At 48.0% G+C, this 23,945-nt stretch overlaps 1 protein-coding gene across 2 annotated transcripts in view; it reads left to right on the top strand.

Moving 5' to 3' along the window:
- GALC (galactosylceramidase) overlaps positions 1–23,945 on the top strand; it is a 360,459-nt gene that overhangs the window by 301,071 nt on the left and 35,443 nt on the right. For both annotated transcript variants that reach the window (XM_078660006.1, XM_078660007.1), the window contains exons 9-11: positions 3,486–3,610; positions 4,444–4,571; positions 4,698–4,787. In XM_078660006.1, coding sequence (XP_078516132.1) covers positions 3,486–3,610; positions 4,444–4,571; positions 4,698–4,787 — 343 coding nt within the window. The remainder of the gene's footprint in view (positions 1–3,485; positions 3,611–4,443; positions 4,572–4,697; positions 4,788–23,945) is intronic.

The following is a 23,945-nucleotide window of genomic DNA, read 5'->3' as shown; positions in this document are numbered from 1 at the left end:
TCACCACCCCCTATTCTGAATCCTATTCCCCTAAGTGCCTGACTGCATGTAGCTGGTATCCGTGTTTTTTATTGTCTAATATTTCATTAATCCAGTGTGTGCACAGTGGCCTATGCTGTCCCTCGGCATGAGAGAGGTCCTGCGCATCTCCTATGACCTGGACGGATGCACTAAGCTTGCCCTCATTGTATAGAGAGTAGTCTTATGTTCCTTTCATGGGTTTAGTACATAAAGCGGTGGTGGCAGCATACTGTGTTTGTGCATCTATTGTTGTGACCAGGTGTTACACTGGGCACAGTAAAGCCCCTCATTATATGGCCTAAAACCTTTGTAATTGTCTCACAGTAGTGGAGCCCTGTTGGCCTACTTCTGTGCACTTACCTAGATCCTAGGAACAACATCCCAGGTGTATGTTGTTTGTTTGTTTGGAGCCTTTGTAGTACATACATGGTTTGTGTGAGTAAACCAGAATCATGGAGGCCCGTGGGATCCTTTTTGAATGTCCTTGACCTTTTGCAACAAGATGGGTGAGTTTTTTTTCGCCCAAGCAGTGGAAGTGTGTTTCTGATATTACTGAAGCTGCAGAAAGGAGACTTAGCACTGAAGTAGGGGCAGAGGAGGCAAAGTACTCCTTTAGAAATTCAATTAGCCTTTTTCTGGGCAAGGAGCTGCTGATGAGTTCCTGAAGCTCTGCCATTTGGCAGATGTTAGGGGATGAAGGATGGAGCTGCATGATGTGTTTTGTAAGGTGAAGGGGTTCCTTTGGAGGAGCCCAGACCTTTTGTCTTTTTCTGAACACCCATTCAGTTTACTGGACGACAGCCAGGTGCAGAAAGACACCTCTTTGCACCTCTTTTGTGGCACTGTTTGCTGTAGACTAGCTATCTGTGAGAGCCATTACTGTACTCAAAGGGTGTCTTTAGATCAGCCTATAATGGACAGTTGAAATGAGAACCCCCTCAAACCGGTCCTGAACATGCATGCAGTGGATACACATTTCCAGTCTGATTTTGATAAATGAAAGTGGGACCCAGTAACTAAAGTGTTGTTTCAGTTCAAAGCTCTGTATTACCAGGGAAAGGAGTGCTCTGCAGAGGACTTGGACTGCTTTGCAGCAAGAGTTGGTGGCTGCCTAACAGCCAGCTTGCCAGACATGAAGTGGCTTTTGCTGGTCTGGTGACTTAGTGGACTAATGCGTCCACTGTAGAGTTCTGTGTTTGATCTCATGGTCAGAGGTTCAAATCCCAGCAGGTACACTCAGCCTTTCCTCCTTCTGAGGTTGATTAAATGAGTACCATTGAGTTGGGTAACAATAATCATGTTATTCAGTGCCAAGATACCATTGGGTGAACGTGCGCTTTACAAATACACATGTTCTGTTAGGTTACTTTTCCTGAGTGACAGCTTGGAGGCGGTGCATTATCGCCCACACGACCACTGATGAGGGTGAGAAGAACCGCCAGTTTGTGCTCTGTCTAGATGAGAGCATATGAGCAGTGGAGGAGCAGGGTGGCTGCCTGAGAGTGCTGGCAGGCAACTCATTGAAAGACTCGTTGGATAAGAAACAGAAAACCGAAAAGAAAGACTGCACAATCAAGAGTTGGTGAGGGGTGGGGGGGGGGGGGGGGGGGTCTGCAACTGAGCCTAATCACGCGAAGTATTGAACCGGGAAAGCAAGCACCTAGACTATAGTTGAGTAACTGGAGCTATTTGCAGGAAGCGTCTCAGACATACTCTACCTCAACGACACTAAATTGCATGGTCTACATTTTCATATGTTTAGTATTTAGCTCTAGTGTTCATTAAAGTATTTTTCTTCGTGAAAGTCAAGCATTGGGTTGGATAATTCTTTATTATGGTAATCACTATTTATTGAGTGCTGAATGTAAGAACCCTCAACCTTCCTCCCTGAAAAGCCGGCTACTAATCGCCATCACTGCCAAGTGAGCCAAGTGCTTTAGGGGTTGCATTTGGCCCAGTTTGCAGAGCCATACTGACAGTCGGACATCCAAGGCAAACAATCGTAACCCCCACGGTTGAGGCCCAGTAGCCAATACTTGACCAATGGTGCCCCCCCAAAAGGAGACATACAGAACAGTGTCTGAAAGCATGCAAGGATCCGTCCTCCACTAGCCTTCAAATAAATTGAGAAGGTGAGAAGCTAACTTGTGTTACATGCCTTTATAAAGTCCAGCTTGTAATCTATCAGGGCCTGGGGCTTTCTCTCCCTTCAGCTGCCTAGTTGCAGCAGAGATCTCTTCCTCCATCAGTTCTTGGTCTAATCCTGGTTTAATAGGTCCCTAGCGACAGGTCTTTCACAAAATCCTCAAGCTCCTCATCATGGGTGTCCTTTCTAACCAGTAAAAGAACTGGTAATGAAGGGCAGACGTTTTCGTATTCACTATATAATCTATTCCCATCCTTCTCTCAACAATCTTAATCACAGCCTTGTTCTCCACACTCATCAACCATTACATCCCAAACTTAATTCGAATTTCTGTATTAAAACAGCTTTAAACAGCGACAACTGAAGCAAGAGAACGTGGTATTGTCTCAGATTGTGTATGATGGTTACTCCTTTGTCACGTTTTCATCTACTGTGACCATTCTTATGCAAGGTGCAGGCTCTTTCTTACCCCCTTAGACCATAAATGGTTTTTTTTCTCCTTTCCTTTCTGGTAAACGGGGGGAAAAAGGACTTTGCGTATGGGAACTGGCTGATGCCCAAAAGTTGATTAGCATGTAGTGTCAGAGCGCCTTGCCCGTCCCCCCCTCTACCCCCCAAAAAATGCATCATCATAATCAACGATGTTCCAGTCCTCTCCCAGATATCCCATGAGTATGGGCTAAGAAGGGCTGTGGTCACTACAGTGACCAGTCTGCACTAAAGCACCCTTAAAGGGAACTCATGACATTTCATGGCTTGAGATGTTATTAATCTCTCACCTCCCTCCTTGTGGGATGGGGAGTAGGTGGGCTTCCCTTTTTACCAGTCCTGGTTAGGTGTTTCATTTGTTTGGCAAAGTTCAATTCACTAAGGTCCAAGTTGTAGACTCTCGTTCTGCTACACACAGGGCTGAGTCAGGAAATCCAAGATTGAGGTGTTGTTGAATTAAACACCCTTACTGCATTGTTGTTTGTACTTGATAATGTCACAGATGATGCCATTTATAATGTCATGTTTTGTGCAATTTGGCTTATAACCATAACAAACCTCCATTCAATGAAGTGTATAAAATATAAACTATTATTTGTCTTGCAGAAAGACATTATTAAGTATTTCCTACGACCCATACTATCTGATAACTCTTGCTTACCAATAAGTTAATGAATATGAATGACATTTCTGTTTGAGGAAACTCTTGTATGTTTTGGATTGTTTCACTGCAGCATACTTGTTGAGTGCATTTTTACTGATGACAGATGATGTGATTTCTAGTACTTTTTTCATTTTAATGTGATTGAAAAGCATATTTCTGTCACAGCACCATCTCTTGGAATTTAGTGGCGAGCTACTACGAAGAATTGCCCTTTGGACGGGAAGGGCTAATGACCGCCAAAGAGCCATGGAGTGGGCATTACGACGTCTCACCGCCTATCTGGATCACAGGTACTTACTAGGGCTTTTAGCCATAGCTGTTATTTAATGTGGGGCAGATTGTTGTAGTCTGAGTCAGTGCTTAATTTGTAACAATTCAGACTATTTCAGGATACACACAGCTATAATAATGGCATGAGATGCTAGTAGTATTTATTTCCAATGTATTGACAATATAAAGGGTTGTTGTACTCATCTCAAAATTAAAAGAAAGACAGTGCCACCATGTGGTGGACTGTCACTAGAGACGGTACTGGCAATTAAGTGCTGGTGCTGAGCACCGGAAACCACCGGCACAAATTAAGCACTGGTCTAAGTAAACCAAGCCACTACTCTCCATATGTGGAGCACTGCTCCCTGAAATTCATTACAGCAGCAGCTCTAGCCAGACCCGTAAAACGAGACACCAATTCCTTGTTCGCTCATGCTTGTGACATTCTACCATATATACTGTTTATACAGTTTTGTGTCAATAAAAGATGCACACCATTTCTACGAAATGCGAGTCTCCATACCCATACAGGCTCTAAGCAGCAATGGTGGGAGGAACAGTATGTTGTTATTATAAATATTAATTAACCCGTTTGCTGCTTAGAACGTTCCGTGCCAGTGCAGAACGTTCTATTAAGCGGGCGAGGCCGCGTCGGCCAACGGACCTGCGCGGCTCTACCGAGGTAGTGCTCGCGATGGCCGTTGGCCGACGGCAGCAGCAAACTGGTTAAGATGCATATCTATGGAATGCTCTATTTTGAAACCTACATGTTTCTATTACTTTTGCCTCAAGACAGGTGGCCTGAGACTGAAGCATAATTGTCCTTGCTTGTGTCTTTTGTTTTATGTTGTAGCACACACTACTCAGTTCACCCAGAGAGGTTGGCACTACCTGCGGACCGTTGGCCATTTAGAGAAAGGTGGCAGCTATGTGGCCTTGACAGATGGTCAGGGAAACCTTACGATCATCATCGAGACAATGGTAAGCAGGGCTGAGTTTCTGTAATGGTGGCATGACGTAAGAAATATACATTAATTGGTTATTATCTGTACTTTGGTGATTCTCCCGCTGTGCCTTCACATAACTGCTTCCCTATGTACCTTCCAGACCCACAATCACTCCATATGCATCAGACCTCCACTGCCTAGCTACAACGTGTCGGCGCAAAATGCGACCTTCAGCCTCCAAGGGTCCTTCGTAAGTATTTATCAAGTATTACCCTTGATTAGTGACTGGTGCCACTGATGTCCCTGCGGCTGTGGCAGTAAACAAATAAACGTAAACAACTAATAGATATTGTCAAACATTCCAAGAGACCTATTGTGACTGATAAATGAGGCTCTTTCCTTCACTCCTCAATATTTTCAACATGTTTCTTCAATGTGCTGTTTTATAAAATACTGATTGTCGAAAACTGTGTTGTGTTTTTTGGGTTTCAAATTACAGTCGTGTTTTTGAGTGGCTGTTTCTATTATATATTATTGCATAGGCACCTTCTGCATATGGCACCTGTGATGTTCATTGTGGGCAGCCCTTGTATTTTCCTCATATCTGCTTTATTTGTGGCATCCTCTGCAAGGGCTGCATGTGTGCATGTGTCTGACTCTGATGGCAGAATGTTTTTTCCTCTCCAAGGGGACATTGTCTGGCTGCTGTGTGAGTTCAGGAACTTGATCATGGGTCGTTCTATTATACAAATCAACAGAAGAGTGACTAGAACGGTCAAAATACAAAAAGGAAAAGAACAGGTAAAAGGTAGTGAAATCAAGATTGAAGAAATTACTGCCAGCTAGGCCCGAGTGACAGACCCAAGAGGACAATACTGGAGTGGGTTATACATGCATAGTGTAGGAAAAAGAAGAACCCTCAGGCACCAACTGAAAGTCGGTTGCCAGTTGTCTTCATTGGGTTCTTATTTGGAAAATAATATCCAACAGTGATAAGAGAGTGATTTAAAAAGGAGTACGGGCTACTCCCCAAACTCTTTTAATGAAGGGGTAGCTCTGACTCTGTTAAAAACAGTGAAAAAAGAGACGGACATAAAGGAAATTAGTTTGAACCAAAATGTCCTATACAAATAAATATACAAAAATAGGTCGACATGTTTCTGCTATCTTGAGCCACAATTCAGCTCAGCATTCATCAGGACCAGGACAGACCTCACCTTATCGGTGACACACGGTAAGGCGTCACTGGCGAAAAAGGCGGGAAGGATAATAACAATTACAAACTTGTATGTAATTGGTGCACAGGGACTTCTTCATGTATTCCCTGCACTTGGTGAAATGATGCAGAATTTGTGCGAATGATACAAAAAGCCTCTTAGGCTCGTGGCGGGGGGTTATCTTCACGCCAGAAGGATTTGCATCCCGGCGAAGACCGGAGCTGCACCTAACTGGACTGCAGCCACGGGTCATGGGTCGTTCTAGTCATGCCTGAAGCTGCAAAGGACTTTAAAATAACACGCTTTAATTTTTCAGCAGTAGGCGGTAGAAGAGTGGACAGCATGTGCAGCTGCACTAGAATAAGCGATAATCTGATGGTGTCCTTTTTAGGTTTCGCCTGTCGAAAGCTGCGCAAGCAGCCTTTCGCGCAGGCGAAATCTAATGACTTTGTTCCGCCCTCTCTTTCTATTGGCTAGCTCCATAAATGGAGGCTAGCCATTGGAAGAGAGATCTGCTCGTCATTCTGCGAGCAGATTCGTGGGCGTTCCGCCGATTTTTAGGCTTTTCGCTACGTCATGCGGCTGTGGGCGTGTTTTTTTTTGGGGAGGTTTTTTTTTGTCATTCCGCCGACCGCCGCCGGAAGAAGTCGTCCTTGGTGAGTGCTTGCTGTCCTGTCTTCCCCCGCCCCCCCTCCCGCTGTCCGTGTGCCCTTTTCCGACCCCCCTCCCGCTGTCCATGTGTGCCCGTTCCCGCCCCCCCTCCCGCTGTCCGTGTGCCCGTTCCCACTCCCCCCTCCCGCTGTCCGTGTCCATCAATTTGCCTAGCCGTTTCTGTATTTTTTTGTGAGCACTTACGTTAAACTATAGAAACCCACGTCTCTTTTGTCCTGTCACCTATACCCAAAACACTGCCAGCGACGGAAGCCGCCAGGGATGGCTACTGTCCCCATGAGGAATCAGCAGATACCAAAATAAAACGCTCCATCAGCTTCCATCAAACATTCCTGCAGGTTTTCTTTGCCGATAACAGAGCTGAAAAAAGATGGTTTTCAAATTCAGGTTTGTGGGGGCCAATGAGCCGGCGCGACGCTCACCAGCGAGGGGCAGAATGAACAGCGGCGCGTGCTCGCCATCTTCATTTTCACGTTAATGACTTCCCAGCTGCCACCCCATTTCTGCTGATAATGGAACTTCGCTTTCTATTCGGTTTCGGGCTCTGCCTGCCTTGTTCAAGCTGGAGAAAATCAATTCGCTCTCTCACCATAGTCGGCTTTTTGTTTTCTTTTAAGGAGAGATGAACTTAAATAAACGCTGCCAAGCCTGACTGACAGAAACATATATTTATCCAATCTGGAGACTGATTACTTCTGGATTCGTGATCAGTGCAACTTAAAGCAGCAAGCTAAAGTGCTTTTACGCAGACTTCCTCTGCCTATGTGAGATGTGTGGAGGATAACCGAGACCGTGGCTTTGGCGCTGTGTACTCTTTATGTGATCACTATGTGTAATGTTACTTGTTGTATCTTGATATCTGCATGCAATGACCGAAACAGCAAAATATCAGTCCAGCGGCACATTATGCTAAGCACAGATTTTTAGTTTAGGGGTGTTTAAGCCGGGGCCTTAATTCCATAGGCCACGCCCCTTTGAGATACTCCCCAGTTTTTCATCACATTTAAATCCCTGCTCTACATCTTGTATTCCGCAGGCCTCGTGCGGTAACCTAGTAAGAGGCCTTTATGCAAGAAAGGAAATGTCTGACCGGTGAAATACGCAAAAGGGTAGAGTTAGGTGAGAACCTCTGGGACCCGTGCCTCAGCCTCTTCACCTACTGCACAACCTAAAGCAACGCACCATATCGTAGTATGCACCACCTGAACCGCTTGCTGTCTCTGCTAGAGGAAAGAGTGGCCGCTAGTACGACTTTGCATCTCAATCTATGCTCCATTACCACACAAGCAATCCCCCTCCTTATTGGCATTTTTAAAATCTTTCTATCTTCTAGTGGACAAAACAACAAGGTGCCATGAGTATCATGTTTTTGGTCTGGTCAAAGACACATCTCTTTGTTTTACAGACCTTTTGTTACAAATTCACTAAAATGTATATAGAACGCACTTTAGCTCTGCCTCAGAGTAGTAATTCTCGCTTGGTTATTTTTGTGTGAACCACGTGTTAGCCTTCATTGACAGAGGCGTTGCTTGATTAGTAAGATTAGGGGGAGTGGGTGAGCTTCAGATTTCCCCATAATCACGCTGGCATATAATGTTAAAATATATTACATGATGGCAGGACTCAAAGAGGGGAATTAGGAGCAGTAGAAAGAGAGATGGATGCGGGTCAGTAGGGGGACTAAGTATGGGGAAATAATATTTTGTAAAATAACCAAATCATTTTAGGGCTTTCAAAACTGAGATGAGAATTTGTGTTTTTGTCTGTGTATGCATGCAAAAATACCAAGTGAAATCTGACAGACACCTCACCATAGCCGACTGAAAGCACCTGTACCCAACTGCTAGGGAGTGCAGAGTGCTAGGGAGTGCTAGGGAGTGCAGAGTGACTGCAGAGTGCTAGGGAGTGCAGAGTGACTGCACAAAGCTAGGGAGTGCTAGGGAGTGCAGAGTGACTAGGGACTGCTAGGGAGTGCAGAGTGCAAGGGAGTGCAGAGTGCAAGGGAGTGCAGAGTGCAAGGGAGTGCAGAGTGCTAGGGAGTGCGAGGGAGTACGAGGGAGTGCAGAGTGACTAGGGAGTGCAGAGTGACTAGGGAGTGTTGAGTGACTAGGGAGTGCTAGGGAGTGCAGAGTGCTAGGGAGTGCAGAGTGCTAGGGAGTGCAGAGTGACTAGGGAGGACTAGGGAGTGCTAGGGAGTGCAGAGTGACTAGGGAGGGCTAGGGAGTGCTAGGGAGTGCAGAGTGACTATGGAGTGCTAGGGACTGCAGACTGACTGCAGAGATTAAGCTAATGGCAATGTAAATGACAATGCCATTTATTTATCTGTTTTCAAAACCAACACATAAATACAAATGTTGTCATTTACAATGCCAATAGCTCTAACTTTTCCAAAGGCGAAACCATTGTATTGTAAATGCTCGTTAGGTGTTGCCTTACAACAGACAGCTTTTAGCTTTACCTGACTTTCTCTTCAAGTGATGGCCCTGCAATAAAAGACCCCTGGGAGAATCTTTCATCTGTGTGCGAGAGAGACACTCAATGTGAGAGAGAATCTCCCTTTGTGAAAGGCAGACTAAAACCGTATAAATAGATCTTCTATGCTTTCCTTGGGCTTCAGAGTGTGCTTACACCCACTACCACCACATTGTATTACCAATAGCAAACATGTTCTACTATAAGGCTAAAATAACCTCTTAAAGTGTAGTATTTTATACCCACAGGTTTCATTTTAAAGCTTTTTTGATGCTAGGGACACTTTTTTTATACTGTTGACCATGCAATTCTTCTAGAAAGGCTAGAACTATGGGTGGGCACAGCCAGACTAGCTCTCTCAATGATCTAATCGTTTCTTAATAACCATAGTCAAAAAATTAGGGTTTGGGTTAAAAAGACAGTCCAACCTCCATTTTTCTTGCATCATACCCAAGGGTTCATATGAAATCTGTTGTTAAGTAGCTGCGTATTTTGAGACGGAAAAGTCCTCTGCATGGTGATGAACGTGCACCCCTGTCCGGAGTGCCCAACTGTACTGATGTCTGCATTCCTAATGCTGATTTTTATTATAGGCAAACACGAAACATGCATGAGCGCCATGACATAGGCCTGTCTCACAGATTGCGGTATTGCCGGACTGGGAGAGGCGCACCGTCTAAGGCTTCTGTCTTCGCCAGGAGTTAAGCAGTACGAGTATGGTGGTGACAGCATAATGTGCAGTGATCAGTAGGAGTGAACTGGCCCTTTTTAACCTGTGTCACTGAAGTGAGGCCTACAGTCTCACTCACTTTTGAAAGTTCCACTGCTGTGTGCTTAACTCAAGTCAAGCCAAGGAAAGCTTTATTTGACTGTTATTTTTTAATAATCATAAAAGCATTAAAATAATCAATTTTCCAATAAAATTCATGAATTAAAAAACAAAAACAATCGCAATAATCAGTACAATTTGGTCATTATAAAATACATACACATTTTGTTAATTAAAAGACCATACAAATATAGAGAGGTGGTTCATTTATGTTTGGAATTCATCGTTAATAAAACGTTTTCTTAGTCAAAGCACTCTCTTTAAAAACATGGCTATCCTCCATGCTACATGTTCATTCTCCTGGAACTGTAGTTTTATCAAAGCAGGGTGACATTGCCTCAGCCCCTGAGATTTTAAAAGTGGGATTAACCACACTTTCCTTAACTCTGAGTACAATTTACAAAAAAGGACTAAATGTAAAGTGGACTGAGAAGATTGGTTGTCAGTGGTAACTGTCGCGATCGGTCGTTCATTTTAGGCAGAGTCACTAGTCTGTGGACAGTATTGAACCTAAGCCTAGTCAATAACATTCTATCATAGGTACTTGGCACAAATGACAAATATGGCTCCATTCTTAGTGTACTTAATAATAATTGGTGCTGACTAACACTAGGCTTTAAGAGTTCTCCTGACAATCTAACAGTTTCCAACAAGCATAAACCCTCCTTTTTAAGGACTTTTCTAGGGATTGCCTGCAGGGTCGTGGGGTCGGTAAAGTATTCTGGGTGACCTAAATCATAAAGTCACACTCAAACCTGACCCAAGTAATCTTTAAATCCCCGTCTAATTTAAGACAGTCCTTCAGAAGCTCCCTATTTAGCTGTGTCTGTTCCGTTGACCAGATACTGTGCCGCAGCAGTATTGATTCTATTTTATTAAGGTCAGAGATAAAAAGGAGACCCAGCTCCTTGTGGCAAACATGAGAGGAGGTACTTGGTGGAACTGATAGAATAAATCTTAAAATTTTGTTTTCAACTTGTTGCAACAACATAGTGTTAGCTAGGCCCCACACCCTGCTCCATACATAACTGAAGTAGTGCATTATGCTTTGTATATTTGTAGGAGTTCCTCGGTGGTGTTCTTCCTAATTTCTTTGAAAAACTTGCTAGGTCGGTGGATGACCGAATGAACACCAATGTTTTCATAGTTATGGTTTGAGCCCATGAGTCATTGTGATTAAATTGTACTCCGAGGTATGAGAAACTCTTAATCTGAAAGAAACAGGTTAGTATTAGATTCCTTACCTTAGAATACCCCCAGACGTCAGACTGGATCCGGAAACTTTTTGCGTAGCAGTACCCTTGCGCGTCGGTAGGCGTTGTCTGCGGCTCCGCGTCCGTCGTTGGCGCCGGGATGACGTCGCCGGAGTACTTAGACGCCGCCCTCGCGCGCTGACGTCAGTTCCTATTTTTTCCACGCCAGCAAGCGCCGATCCGGGAACAGTGATACCCTTTTAGTCACTTTTGACTAAACTTTTTGATCTCTTTTGATCATTTTTCGAAGTCGAACGACTCCGACGGTGCCGGTAGGGATGCCCGGGTTCAAGCCCTGCATCGACTGCAACCGACTGATGTCGGTTACCGACCCCCATCGCCGGTGTCTTCATTGCCTGGGGCCCGACCACGACGATAAGTCGTGCCCCGACTGCCGGGCCTTGACGTCAAAGGCTAGGCGGGAGCGGTCCCTGTCGAAGTCTTTACGGCTCGGAGGATCGTCACCAGTCCTCGAGCTCCAAGTCCTCAGGTAAGAGGCACAAGAAGTCGAAGAGGCGACATCGCTCTTCCGACTCCCCCCGACGCTCGCGTGACGCGGCCGGGAGTTCGGGCGACACTGCCCCGCGGCTCCGCAGGAGCCGCAGGCGTTGCGCCCTGCTCCATATCTGCCGGTCCCTGGGCAGAACGCGATGCCGGGGGAGATTGAGGCCTTCCTTGTGGCCATGAGGTCGCTCACTCCTCCGTCGGGTACCGCGGGGCCTTCGGGCCAAGCGGCCCCGACTGGGAGCCCAAGCGGGATCCGGATCCGGGTCATCGCCGGTTGACCTTACGACCTCGCCGGCGCCAGTCCCTAGGGTGTCGCCCCCGGCGCCGACCTCGGTCGATGCCGTCCCCAGTCCCCCCCTCGGTCCGGTTCCGACGCTGGAGCGGCGTCGCTTGACGCCGCTTACAACGCCGATGGGAGATTTCTTCTTCTATGACCCGGCCCCATTTTTTGACCCGGAGTACCAGGAGATGGGTGGCAAGGAGGATTGGGAGGGGTCTGTGGACCCTTTGGCACGAGAGTGCCAGCCTTATCAGGACTGGGCAGGTAAGCTTGGGGACGCCAGTGGTCTGGACACTTCGCCAGACACTGGTTTTGTCTCCCCTCCTACCGTGGCTACGGAGGAGGGGGCTGCCTATAGTGTGGTGTTGACGCGGGCGGCCAAGGCCTTATCCCTTGAACTCCCCGTCGTGGCCGTGAGGACTAACCTCCTCACTGAGGTCTTTAAACCACAAGCAAGCTCTGCCGAGCCTCTGTTGCCGTTTAATGAGGCCTTATCGGACGTTCTTCTGGGCACCTGGTCCAGGCCTGCTACAGTTACCCTGTAGATGGGAACGTGGCCAGACGCCACCGCCCGGCTTCGGGCGACCCTTGCTTCCTGTCCACCCAACCCACCCCGAGAGTCTGGTCATCTAGGCCTCTAAATCCCAGACCGCATTCCTGACGCCCCCCCCCCCCCCGATTGGGAATCCAAGAGGTACGAACAGTATGGCAAAAAGATGTTCTCCTCCCTGAGTTTGGGATTGCAGTCAGTTAACACCGCGTGCCTCTTGGGCGGTTATACCCACTCTCTGTGGGACACGGTCTCGGCCGTGCTGCCACAATGTCCGAGGAGGCCCGGACTAAACTCGACCAAGCCCTTGCGGAGGGTCGAGATGCGGCACGGTACTCCATCAGATGTGGGCTGGATACAACAGACTTGCTGGGTAGAGCGAGGCAACGACGGTGGCGATTCATCGCCACATCTGGCTGAGGTCCGCCAACTTTTCGGCAGATGTCCAAAACACTCTTATGGACATGCCGTTTGATGGCTGTCTCCTCTTTGGCGACAAGGCAGACTTTAAGGACTCCAGGGCTACGGCCAAGTCCTTGGGCCTGTCGGCCCCATGCCAGCAATCTGCTGCCTTTCGTCGCCACAGGAGGGGCGCCCCCACACGTCCTGCCAGCCACGGGCCGCAGACTACCATCCAACACGGTGGCGGACATGGTAACCGCCGTGGCGGTGCCCGGGGACAACGGCAAGGCCAGTCCACATCCACCCCCGCAGCATCTGCCTCAAAGCCCTCCTAGTCCGAGGTTTCAGGCCCACGAGATGCCAGTGGGGGACAGGTTTCGCCATCACATCGGACAGGTGGGTGCTGCAAATCGTCCGAAGGGGCTACTCCCTCCCCTTCGAGGCAACCCCTCCAGCCATGCCACCGCAGTACCACCGCGTGTCAGGGATCACTTGAATCTTCTGCGAGAGGAAGTTACGGCCCTCTTGGCCAAGGGGGCCATCGAGCGCGTTCCGGGGCCAGAAGTAGGGTGTGGTTGTTACTCCCACTATTTTCTGGTTCCCAAGAAGGGCAAAGGGGTCCTACGCCCTAACTTGGACCTCAGGAAGGTTAACGGCTTCCTCCGGAAGGAGAGGTTGAAGATTCTGACTCAGGCTCAGGTCTTAGCTGCCCTGGACCCAGGAGACTGGATGGTAGCGTTGGACTTGCAGGATGCGTACTTCCACATCCCCATCCTGCCGGCCCACCGGCGTTACCTGTGGTTCACGGTAGGCCACAAGCACTTTCAGTTTACCGTGCTCCCCTTCGGCCTTACCAGCGCCCCATGGGTGTTCATGAAAGTGATAGCGGTGGTCGCAGCTCATCTGCGCAGGTTAGGGGTTTCAGCCTTCCCTTACCGCGACGACAGTCATTAGCCACCTCCAGACTACGGCCGACCTCCTGCACCAGCTGGTGTTCTCCATCAATGTGCCGAAGTCACACCTGTGCCCCTCTGAGAAGCTCCTCTTCATTGGAGCAGTTCTAGACTCGGCGCAGTTTCAGGTTTCTCCTCCCGAGCAGCAGGTTCAGGATATTCAGGCTCTGATTCCGATCTTTCAGCCTTTATCCCGAGTCTCGGTCAGGTTGACGCTGCGACTTCTGGGGCTGATGGCCTCCTGCATCCTTCTGGTGCATCACGCCAGGTGGCGGATGCGGGCTCTGCAGTGGGACCTGAAGTTTCAGTGGGCCCAGCATCAGGGCAACTTGTCCGACCATGTCTTGATCTCGGAGGGCACTACAAGACAGTTGCAGTGGTGGCTCACGGACTGCGATTGGGTCAGAGGCAGATCCCTCTCCCTACCCCAACTGGAGCACGTATTTGTGACGGACGCGTCCCTCCAGGGCTGGGAGGCCACATGGGAGAGGCGGAGACCAGAGTCCCAGCTCCATATCAACCTTCTGGCGCTGCGGGCGATCCGTCTTGCACTGAAGGCATTCCTCCCCTCTGTCCGGGGGAGTGTAGTGCAGGTGTTTACGGACAACACCACCGCCATGTGGTACTGCAACAAACAGGGCGGGTGGGGTCGTGGACCTTTTTGCCAGGAGGCTCTACGACTCTGGCAGTGGCTGGAACATCAGGGCGTGACCCTGGTGGTTCAACACCTGGCAGGTTGCCTGAACGTCAGCCGCCGGTGCATGTTGGATCACGAATGGCACCTGCACTCGGACGTGGCGCAAGGCCTCTTTCGGCAGTGGGGAGAACCTTGGTTAAATCTATTCGCCACAGAAGAGAACGCACAATGTCATCTGTTCTGCAAGTTGAAATTTCCAAGGCGGCACTCGCTCGGAGACACTTTTCGTCGCGAGTGGAGTTGCGGTCTGTTGTACGCCTTTCCGCCTATACCACTTCGGCCCAGAGTGCTGAAGAAGATGAGCGACCGGGCCCAAGTCATCCTTGTGGCTCCGGACTGGGCACGGAGGTTCTGGTATCCCGAGCTCCTCAGCATGTCTGTCGATCCCCCGATTCGTCTGCCTCTTCAGGAGGACCTTCTGTCGCAGTTGCAGGGGACGGTCCTCCACCCGAACCTGTGCAGTCTCCACTTACATGCGTGGAGATTGAGCGGCGGCAGTTGAGGCCATTTGACTTGCCTCCTGAAGTCTGTAATGTCATTCTGGCAGCCAGGCGTCCCTCCACAAAATCGGTATACTCCTGCAGGTGGAACAAATTTGTGGCATGGTGCACAGCAAAGGCTTTGGTTCCCCAGGGGCAGAGCCCTGCTCAGCAGGGCTCTGCTCTGGGCACTCTGAAGGGATACCTCTCGGCCATTCCCGCCTTCTTAAGGCTACCTGATCAGCCCTCTTTGTTCAAGTCCCCAGTTGTAAATAGGTTTTTGAAGGGCATCACTCATATGTTTCCTCTACTTCCTTTTGTGATGGCTCAGTGGGACTTGAACCTTGTTCTAACTTTTCTGATGTGCGCTCCCTTTGAGCCACTTCATAACTGTCCTCTTCGCCTCCTTACTCTGAAGACCGCTTTCCTGGTTGCCATCACCTCTGCCAGGAGAGTGAGTGAGCTCCAGGCCCTTTCTTCTAAGCCTCCTTTCCTTTCAGTCCATCCGGACAATGTTGTGTTGCGTACACGTCCCTCTTTCCTGCCCAAGGTAGTCACAGCCTTCCACATTGGGCAGTCCATCACTTTGCCCACCTTCTTTCCGCCTCCGCATCCCTCGAAACAGGAAGAGAGGCTCCACTGGCTGGACCCAAAATGTGCGCTCTCATTCTATCTGGATCGCACACGCCAGTTCCGGGTGGATGACCAACTCTTTGTTGGTTACGTGGGTGCTAAGAAGGGACGGGCGGTGCCCAAACGAACCATTTCTCGATGGGTCGTCTTGTGCATCAAGGCTTGTTACTCTTTGGCTCGAAAGGAGCCACCTGGAGGGCTTCGTGCCCATTCCACATGGGCCACGGCGGCTACTACTGCCCTGGGCCGGGGAGTCCCCTTGCAGGACATCTGTCCGGCAGCTACTTGGGCCTCGCTGCACACGTTCGCAAGACGCTACTGACTGGACAGCCAAGTCCGGAGAGATGGCTTTTTCGGCCGTTCCGTTCTCCAGGACTTTCTGGTGTGATCATTGGTTCGCAGACCTAACACAGGGGTTGGTATTGCTGGGGTATCTATTCTAAGGTAAGGAATCTAATACTAACCTGTTTCTTTCAGATGCACAAGTTACTTACCTTCGGTAACGATATATCTGTAAGAAACAGTAGTTAGTATTAGATTCCTTACCGCCCCACCCACCCTCCCCGTTCTGCGAACCGATATCTAGGGTTAAGGTTATCCCCTTTCAGGGCCCTAGTTTCATGGCACCAGTGTTGTTTTTTTTCATGGCTCTGGGTTATCTGGCGCGGAAAAGCAGTGTATAAGAACCGACACCAGCGCGCGAGGGTGGCGTCTAAGTACTCCGGCAACGTCATCCCGGCGCCAAAGACGCCGACGACGGGCGCAGAGCCGCAGACGACGCCTACCGACGCGCAAGGGTACTGCTACTCAAAAGTTTCCGGATCCAGTCTGACGCCTGGGGGTATTCTACAGTAAAGAATCTAATACTAACTACTGTTTCTTACAGATATATTGTTACCGAAGGTAAGTAACTCGTGCGTTGAGACTAGCTTCTGACTATCCACAAATATATCTTTTGGTCTCATGGTCCCTTGACCGCATCTCATTACAAACGTCTTAGATATATTGGTACTAAGACTAAGATACTATATGAAAACTGGAAACAGTCAAGGATCCTTTGGATACCAATTTAGCTTCTTGCCATTAAAACTGTATCGTCCGCATAAAGAAGAACCGGAATGGGGTCGACCAGCAACTTGAAGGAGATCTTGTGCACTACTGACTAATACGTCGCCTAGTCCATTGATATACAAGTTAAAAAAGAATGGGACCATCATGCAGACCTTCGTGAACCACCCTCCTAAAGGCAAAGGCAGCCGTACGCTCACTCCCTACGCCAAAAAGCACACTGGCTGATGCACCGTTATAAAGGTTTCTTAAAAAAGAATAATGTGTGGGTCAACCCTCAAAGACCTCCCATAGTCTATCGTGCCTAGCAGAATCAAAAGCCGCGGTTAGGTCCACGAAGACCAGGAACAATCTACCCTTTTTTGCCCTTGTGTATTTCCCAATTAGCATGGCCAAATTTAGACACTGCTCTGTTGTGCCCAGCCCCTCACGGAAACCATATTGTAAATCTGATGAAACCTGAGTTTCTTCTGCCCAGGGCTTGCAGATGCACCAAAATCACATGCCCGCCGCTTTTAACCTTGGAGTCAAGCAAGGAGATTGGTCTGTAGCAACCTTGGTTTTGGCGATCCCCTTTTTTAAAAATGGGGACAATTATTGACTCCCCCCAGGTATTAGGAAGTCGAGTTTGACAGCTGGTATAAATGACCTGCGTTATAATCGGCCCCCAAAGAGTGGTATTAGATTTAAACAGGTCCACAGGAACGCCATCTGGACCAGGGGCTTTGCCAACCTGGGTTAGTGCTAGTGCTCTATTTACTTCTCTAAAGTGGATTTCAGATCAACATTAACATGATTACTCACTACCCTGACACTGGTTGAAGGAGAGGAATTATCGAGGCCATTGTAAACCTGTGAGAAGTGCCTGTTCCAGTCCTCTTCCGAGATAGTAATTTCTATTGATGGGCCATCTCTAGAAGTTTGAAACGGTGCCCTCACTGCCCTTCCAGAATGCTGAACTGTCTCTCAACATGGCTGCTGAGTGGAGGGATTCCCATGCTTCCTCTCTCATGACGCTCTTTCTCTCCTTGATAACCTACCTATATTCCAATCTTGCCATCCTGACATTATTCATAATTCTTAGGCTGCCTGTGTAATTCAAGCTTCAAGTTGGAATACACTTGTGTACACCTTGTATTGAACCAGCCCATATCTTTAGCCCATATCTTTAGCTATGTTACGGTGTTGGGCTGACAATAATTTCTTGAGCTCATTGGATATTTCAATATAAGATGCTACAATCCTATCATGAGAAGCCAGTTCACTTAGGCAAGGATTAATGGCAGATTTACAGTTAGTCACTAAACATTGCTAAAGGGTCCACCATCGACCATTTTATGGTATAGCCATTAATCTTATCAAGTTTGATTTCACCTATACCCAGTGTGGTATTCTTGCTTCTTTTCGGATTGTTTAGTGGCAAGTTAACCATTAAGCCTAAGGGGTAGTGGTCGCTCAGGGAATTATCACAAACCTCAAAAGAGTCACCTAGATGCATAATTGCATTAGAGTAAAATATGATATATTGTAGAAGCCAAACCCCTTCCATTAAAATTATAAGGCATTGGTGCTGGTGTTGAAACAAGCTCATTCACAAAGCCCAGTTCAGTGCGAGCGCGAGACATTTGTTGAACAACTCCCCCACCGCTGTATGACAAAAATGGGTGTTACTAAGGCCTTCTTCATACATAAGGCCACATATTCTATTAGCCTCTAAGGGACACAATGCACAATTTAAATCTCTCATCATAATTATCATAACATCTATTAAGCTTGTATTACAAATCAAGCTCAAGTCACCACCCAGGTTTTTCAACACAGGGTTAAGTTCTTCTGGAGCACTGTTATAAAAGTTGACTAGAACTACACATTGGTGAACCCTAAAAAACAGTTTAACTATCTGGTAGAATCTGTCCCCCGGAGATGCCTCTATTTTGTTAGTTGCCAGCTTATTAGAGATGTACGTACAAAGTCCACCCTTAAGTCTACTCCTTAAACCCTTCACGGCATGAGTATCGAAGGTTTCGAAACCATTAATGTGGAATGGTTCACTACACCAAGTTTCCTGTAAGCAAAGTATGTCACAACTCTGGATGTAATTACACGACACTGGGTTATTTATCTTTGACCATAGTCCTGAGATGTTCCATGAAATAACTTTAGAGAAAGGCACATCATCATTATTTGGGGGAGTGGATGGAGCAAGCCCATAGCTATTGAGATTGGGAAACATCCTTTACAACGCAACCATTACATCGCACTACACTTACAACCCAGTCATTACATCGCAACATTCTTTACAGCGCATGTCACTACAACGCAGGCATTACAACGCATGACACTACATTGCATGTCACTACAATGCATACAATTACAACGCATACCATTACAATGCATAGTACCCCTACACCATCCAAAACCTACCCTTCTGTTGCACCCCCTGGAGTTAGAATAGTAATTTTTACCCCTACACTATCCAACACTTACCCTACTGTTGCACCCCCTGGAGTTAGAATAGTAATTTTTACCCCTACACTATCCAACACTTACCTGAAATGCAATGTAATGGTATGCGTTGTAATGGTATGCGTTGTAAAGGTATAATGCGATGTAATGTAATGCGTTGTAAAGGTAGTTTCTAAAAATGCGATGTAGTGTCATGCGATGTAATGGAGTGCGTTGTAAAGGATGTTACGATGTAAAAACTGCGTTGTAAAGGCATGCATTGTAAATGTAGGCGTTGTAACGTCATACATTCATTGAGATTATCAATACGGGCTACCGTTGGTAGTTGGACAGGAATATTTCCGCATGAGGGCAGAGGAACCTCGTTCCCTTTGACGATTTCCCTCGCTCGTACATCCTTTGCCCACCGTTGCATGTTTGTATCCCTCTCTAGGTCAGACTGTTCCATATTGCTCTAGTATGCTAAAGTCCCCAAACCGCTGCTCCCTACTGACCCGTCCTCCCAAGTTGAATGTTGGGCCTATTGAGTCAGTCAATCAAAATCTCCTAAGGTGCTGAAAACATCAGGTTGGTTACAAATTGGGACGGCATACCTTTGTTGTCCCACCCCATTTAAATTGTCTCCCTATAAGGGATATTGTGTGAACCTAGAGGGATGATAAAAGAATCCCAGGGTTAGGATATTTAATATTTATCCCCCTGCAGGTAACATACCTGGTGCCAGCCCTTTCTAATATGGTTTGAATCATTTCTGGGGAACTCAACGTTAACACAATACAGTCACCTGGCATGGACAAAATGGAGCTCCCAATCCATCCAATACTCCTAGCCATCTTAAATTCAGTAAACAATTTGCTAGTAAGACCCGTCCTTGCACCTAAGAAGTGAAGCAACTTATTTCTTAGTGTGGACCAGTGCTCATCTTCACCTGATGATAGAGGGGGGACATTTGCCAGGACGACTGCACATGGTGTGGCTTGCGGGGGAAGGTGTAAGTTCCTCGTATCCGATAACTTTCTCCAAGCCTCATTTGGGTGTCTTGGGATGTTTGAGGGCTTGCCCCTAATGCCTGGAATTTGAGCTCCCCCCCCCCTAGAGTGAATCGCTTAGGATAATTCGCCAGCTGGTCTTCCCCTGCAGGAATACCCTGATTGGTAAGTATTGACTCAACTTGATTTTGGGATGACTGGAGTACGCTTGCTGGGTTGTTTATACTTTCCAAATTTGAGTGTACCTGGTTCTGTGATGCTCTCGCACCCGCGCAGTGACCCTTAGGTTGATTAAGAGGTGGGACCGCTTTTACTTCCCAAATTTGAGTGTACCTGGTTCTGTGATGCTCTTGCACCCGCGCAGTGACCCTTGGGTTGATTAAGAGGTGGGACCGCTTGCATTCTCTCATATGCATGGATCATAGCGAACCGAGGGAATGTAGGTTACAGTACTCTCAATTTGCGTAAGTATTTGCTTTAATGGGTTAAGAATATCTGCCACGGTGGCTTCCAACCTTTTTCAGTACTCCTCCTGCTCATAGTCTAAAGATGAGCTTGTGTGCCCTCTGGCATTCGGGGCAGTATTATGCGCTGTGAGGGGAACGGCAGGCACAGCACCATTCACGCCGCTGTGAGGAGAACGGCCAGGTGGAGACTACACCTCTCAGGAGGCTCTCTGCGGCGCCAGCGGAGGGCATCACTGTAGGGCGACAGAGGCCCTCAAAGTCAGTGCTGCCCACTGCAGGGCGGGCCCGTCCTGAGTCTGTCATCACCAGGAAGAGGCAGGGCAGGGCCACCCCCCTTTCATCAGCAAGTGAGGACTTTTGTGCAGGTACTGTTGGCTCGGGGATCTACTTGCTTTTATTCCCTTAGATGATCACGAGCTCAAGGATCGTCCTGTTACCTGTACATTTTTAGCATATTTAGGTAGTATTATGCTCCTGGTTGGGTTCTCTCTCCGCCATTACAACCCTGTGCCTTTAAAGTATGACTTTGTCTATTAAGACCCTGCCCCCTCCTCTTCTTAAGTAGGGGGGCAGGATTGCTGCCACCTTTGGATTTAGCTTTCTGACCTCTGGTGGCCACTGTTGGTCTTTGCGTTCTGTTATTAGACTCCTTGGCCACAGGAGAGTCATTATTATCCAATTCAATCGCTATGGATTGCAATGAATCTTTTACAGATATATTGGTGGCCTGGATGCTGCTTGCTACAGGGGTAATTATTGCGGTGCGGGCATGGAAAAATTGTGGCGCTAGTGAGAGCCTGCGCTCAGTGAGCTGTATTTCGTGAATCAATGCTGACTCTGCCCTGATTAGAAAGGCATCTAAAGTCCCTGCCACTACCTGTCCAGTGAGCGATTTACGTCTACTCCTATTTGGAATCCCCTCGAGGCTAACTATGATATATAGCTAATGGTCTATTTCTTTGAACCTTACTAGTGTTTAACAATTGTGTACACTTTTACTCTGAAATGTCAATAGTACGGCCCAGCCAGGGTTCCTCCGGTCTCTGACGGGCGCGGACGGGCCCACCCTTGGCACAGGGATTCCCGCGAGCGCCCCGCGCTGCAGGAGCCCTGACGAGCTCTTATGCACGCCTCCCGAGTGGTTGCTGGCACTCGAAGTCCTGTGGTCCTAGCCGTTCCCCTCACGGCTTGCAGTTTTGCGGCGGTACTGGAAAGGGTGGTGCTTAACTTAACTTGGCTACATCAGATTGGTGTGAAGTGCTGCGCAGCGCAGAAGTGGTGTATCTGTGCTGGTTGTATTTGTACCTGGGAAGGGGACAGTACAGGGATAGTGCAGTACTGAGTAGTAAGTGTATGGTGTAAGCACGTGCTGGATGTGCATGTGTCAGTAAGTGTTACAATACCTGGAGGATGTAGTGCAGTGCATGCAGGATAAACACATGTAGGTGTATGTGTGCTGATGAGTGGTGCATTTACATGAAGAGTACAGTCCTGGGCAGTGTATGCGTGTTAATTGCAAGTGCTGGATTTATGTGTGCCTGTGAGTGGTAGAGTACATTGAGGATACAGTTCTGTGCAGTGTGTGTATGCTGTATACATGCACTGAATGTAGGTATGCCTGTGGATGGTACAATACATGAAGTGCCTGAGCTCCATTTTGAGAGACCTTGCTCTGCACAGTGAAACGTTAAGGAGATAGAAAAATTCTCCCAGACAGATTTGTTTATTGCTGCATCCCTGTAAGCTGGATGAGACACTGGGGAAGGGAGAACCAATCATCCTCTGTGCACTTCAAAGGGTGCTCTTTGATTCAGCGCGACGTCATAAGGAAGCAACCTATGCACATCTCAGGATGGAGATGGGACTGATAAGAGGATCATAAGGAGTAGTGCTGGGAGCATTGGGCTAACCTTTTGAGGCACATATCACTGTGACTGACATCCAGGTATGAACTCTAGTCACTCCCGTGGACTGTGTTGTGGGACTTCTGAGACATCCCTGCTGTGAAACACTGCTTTTCAAGAGAAATAGGGAGCAGAGGAGTAGGCACTTCAAAATAAAAGAGAAAACATGCAACTTTAAAGGCTCAGACTCTAAATCACACTGTGTCTGGAAATAGACTATAAGAAGGGAAGTTTAAATCTGAATCATCACCTTCCAAGCAGCTAGACGGGCTGTATGAGTAGGGGAAGCTCTGCAAGACGTCTGCATGTAACCTGAACTGGGGAGCTAAGGCTTGCTAGTCTCCCTGCTGGGTGAGGGGACATCACAGAGGGAATCCAAGAGCACCTGCACTGGAGCCTAGAGCTCCTGCTTGCCAAGACTGGTGTGCCCGTGTGGAAGATGAGTGATGGAGCGAGGTCCAGTGGCTAGCCCTGTCGAGTGGACTCCTTGTGCGAGGTGTTAGGAAACGTATCCTGCACCGATCACGTCATTGCTCATATACAGGACTGAGTCAGCAACCCACGGATGCCAGGAGAGAGCTTCCATGAAGATAGTTGTGTGAAATACTCTTGTACGGTAAGGGCCTAAGCCTTGTGCGGTAGCTGTGCGACAACCCCATATGCCAGGAAGGGCCTCTGTGGAAAAGGCTGACTTGCAGCAAGTGCTGAAGCCTCGTGCAGAAGCGTGGCGGTGACCCAGTATTCCAGGAGGGGCCACTGTGGAGAACTTCACTGTGCTGACTGGAGAGTGTGAACTGTGGGTTGTGATACCCCGTTCATCAGAGAAGTTCACCAGGAGCACCAAGGACTCCTACTTGTTCTACCCCACTGGAGAAGTGAGGATGTAGTGGAAGCACTATCACCCAAGCGAGGGACCAGGGACAGGATCACTGCAGCCACTCCCCATCAGGAGCGAACAAGCACTTACCCTGCAGTAGTAGCTTCACGAAACCTCCTGTCGCTGGAGGAGCGCGACATCGAATGAGACGTCCTGTACCCGTTGAATGCAGTCGCCTAGTCTGCGCACACCGACTTTCCTGAAGTGAGCTGCACCCACTGCCAGTGCTCACAATGGGGTGCCTTCCAGAACTTGTAGAGCTCCCCTGCTGCTGGTGTGGGCAAGACTTGTTTCTGGCCGGTCTTTCCTGGGGGAACTTGCTGATGGTTAAAGCGAACACTATTGAGTTTAAGTTAGATTCATAGTGAACTCTTAAGATTCTGGCTACTATTGGGGAATACCCAAGATTTTCCATTAGTGAATGGGAAATAACAACGATCACTAATGTGAGGATTGAGTAGGACAGGGAACCTTAGAGGCCCGACCTCAGGGGAGGAGTGTCTAATTTGTTTGTGAATGTCATTTTTATTTTGTGTGTTAAGTGGTAGAAATAAAATACTTTTTATTTTTCATAAATGAGTATTTGGCTGGACAGTGATTTATTGCTGCTCGCCTTTGAGTTGTAAGCCAGTGTTCTCTAATTTGTATCTACACCTCCCCCCAGGAGCCTTAGACTGCTCGAACATGCTTACC

Source organism: Lissotriton helveticus, chromosome 9 (assembly GCF_964261635.1).
Source record: "Lissotriton helveticus chromosome 9, aLisHel1.1, whole genome shotgun sequence".
Classification (NCBI taxonomy): domain Eukaryota; kingdom Metazoa; phylum Chordata; class Amphibia; order Caudata; family Salamandridae; genus Lissotriton; species Lissotriton helveticus.
This window is presented reverse-complemented; position numbering and strand designations above follow the sequence as displayed.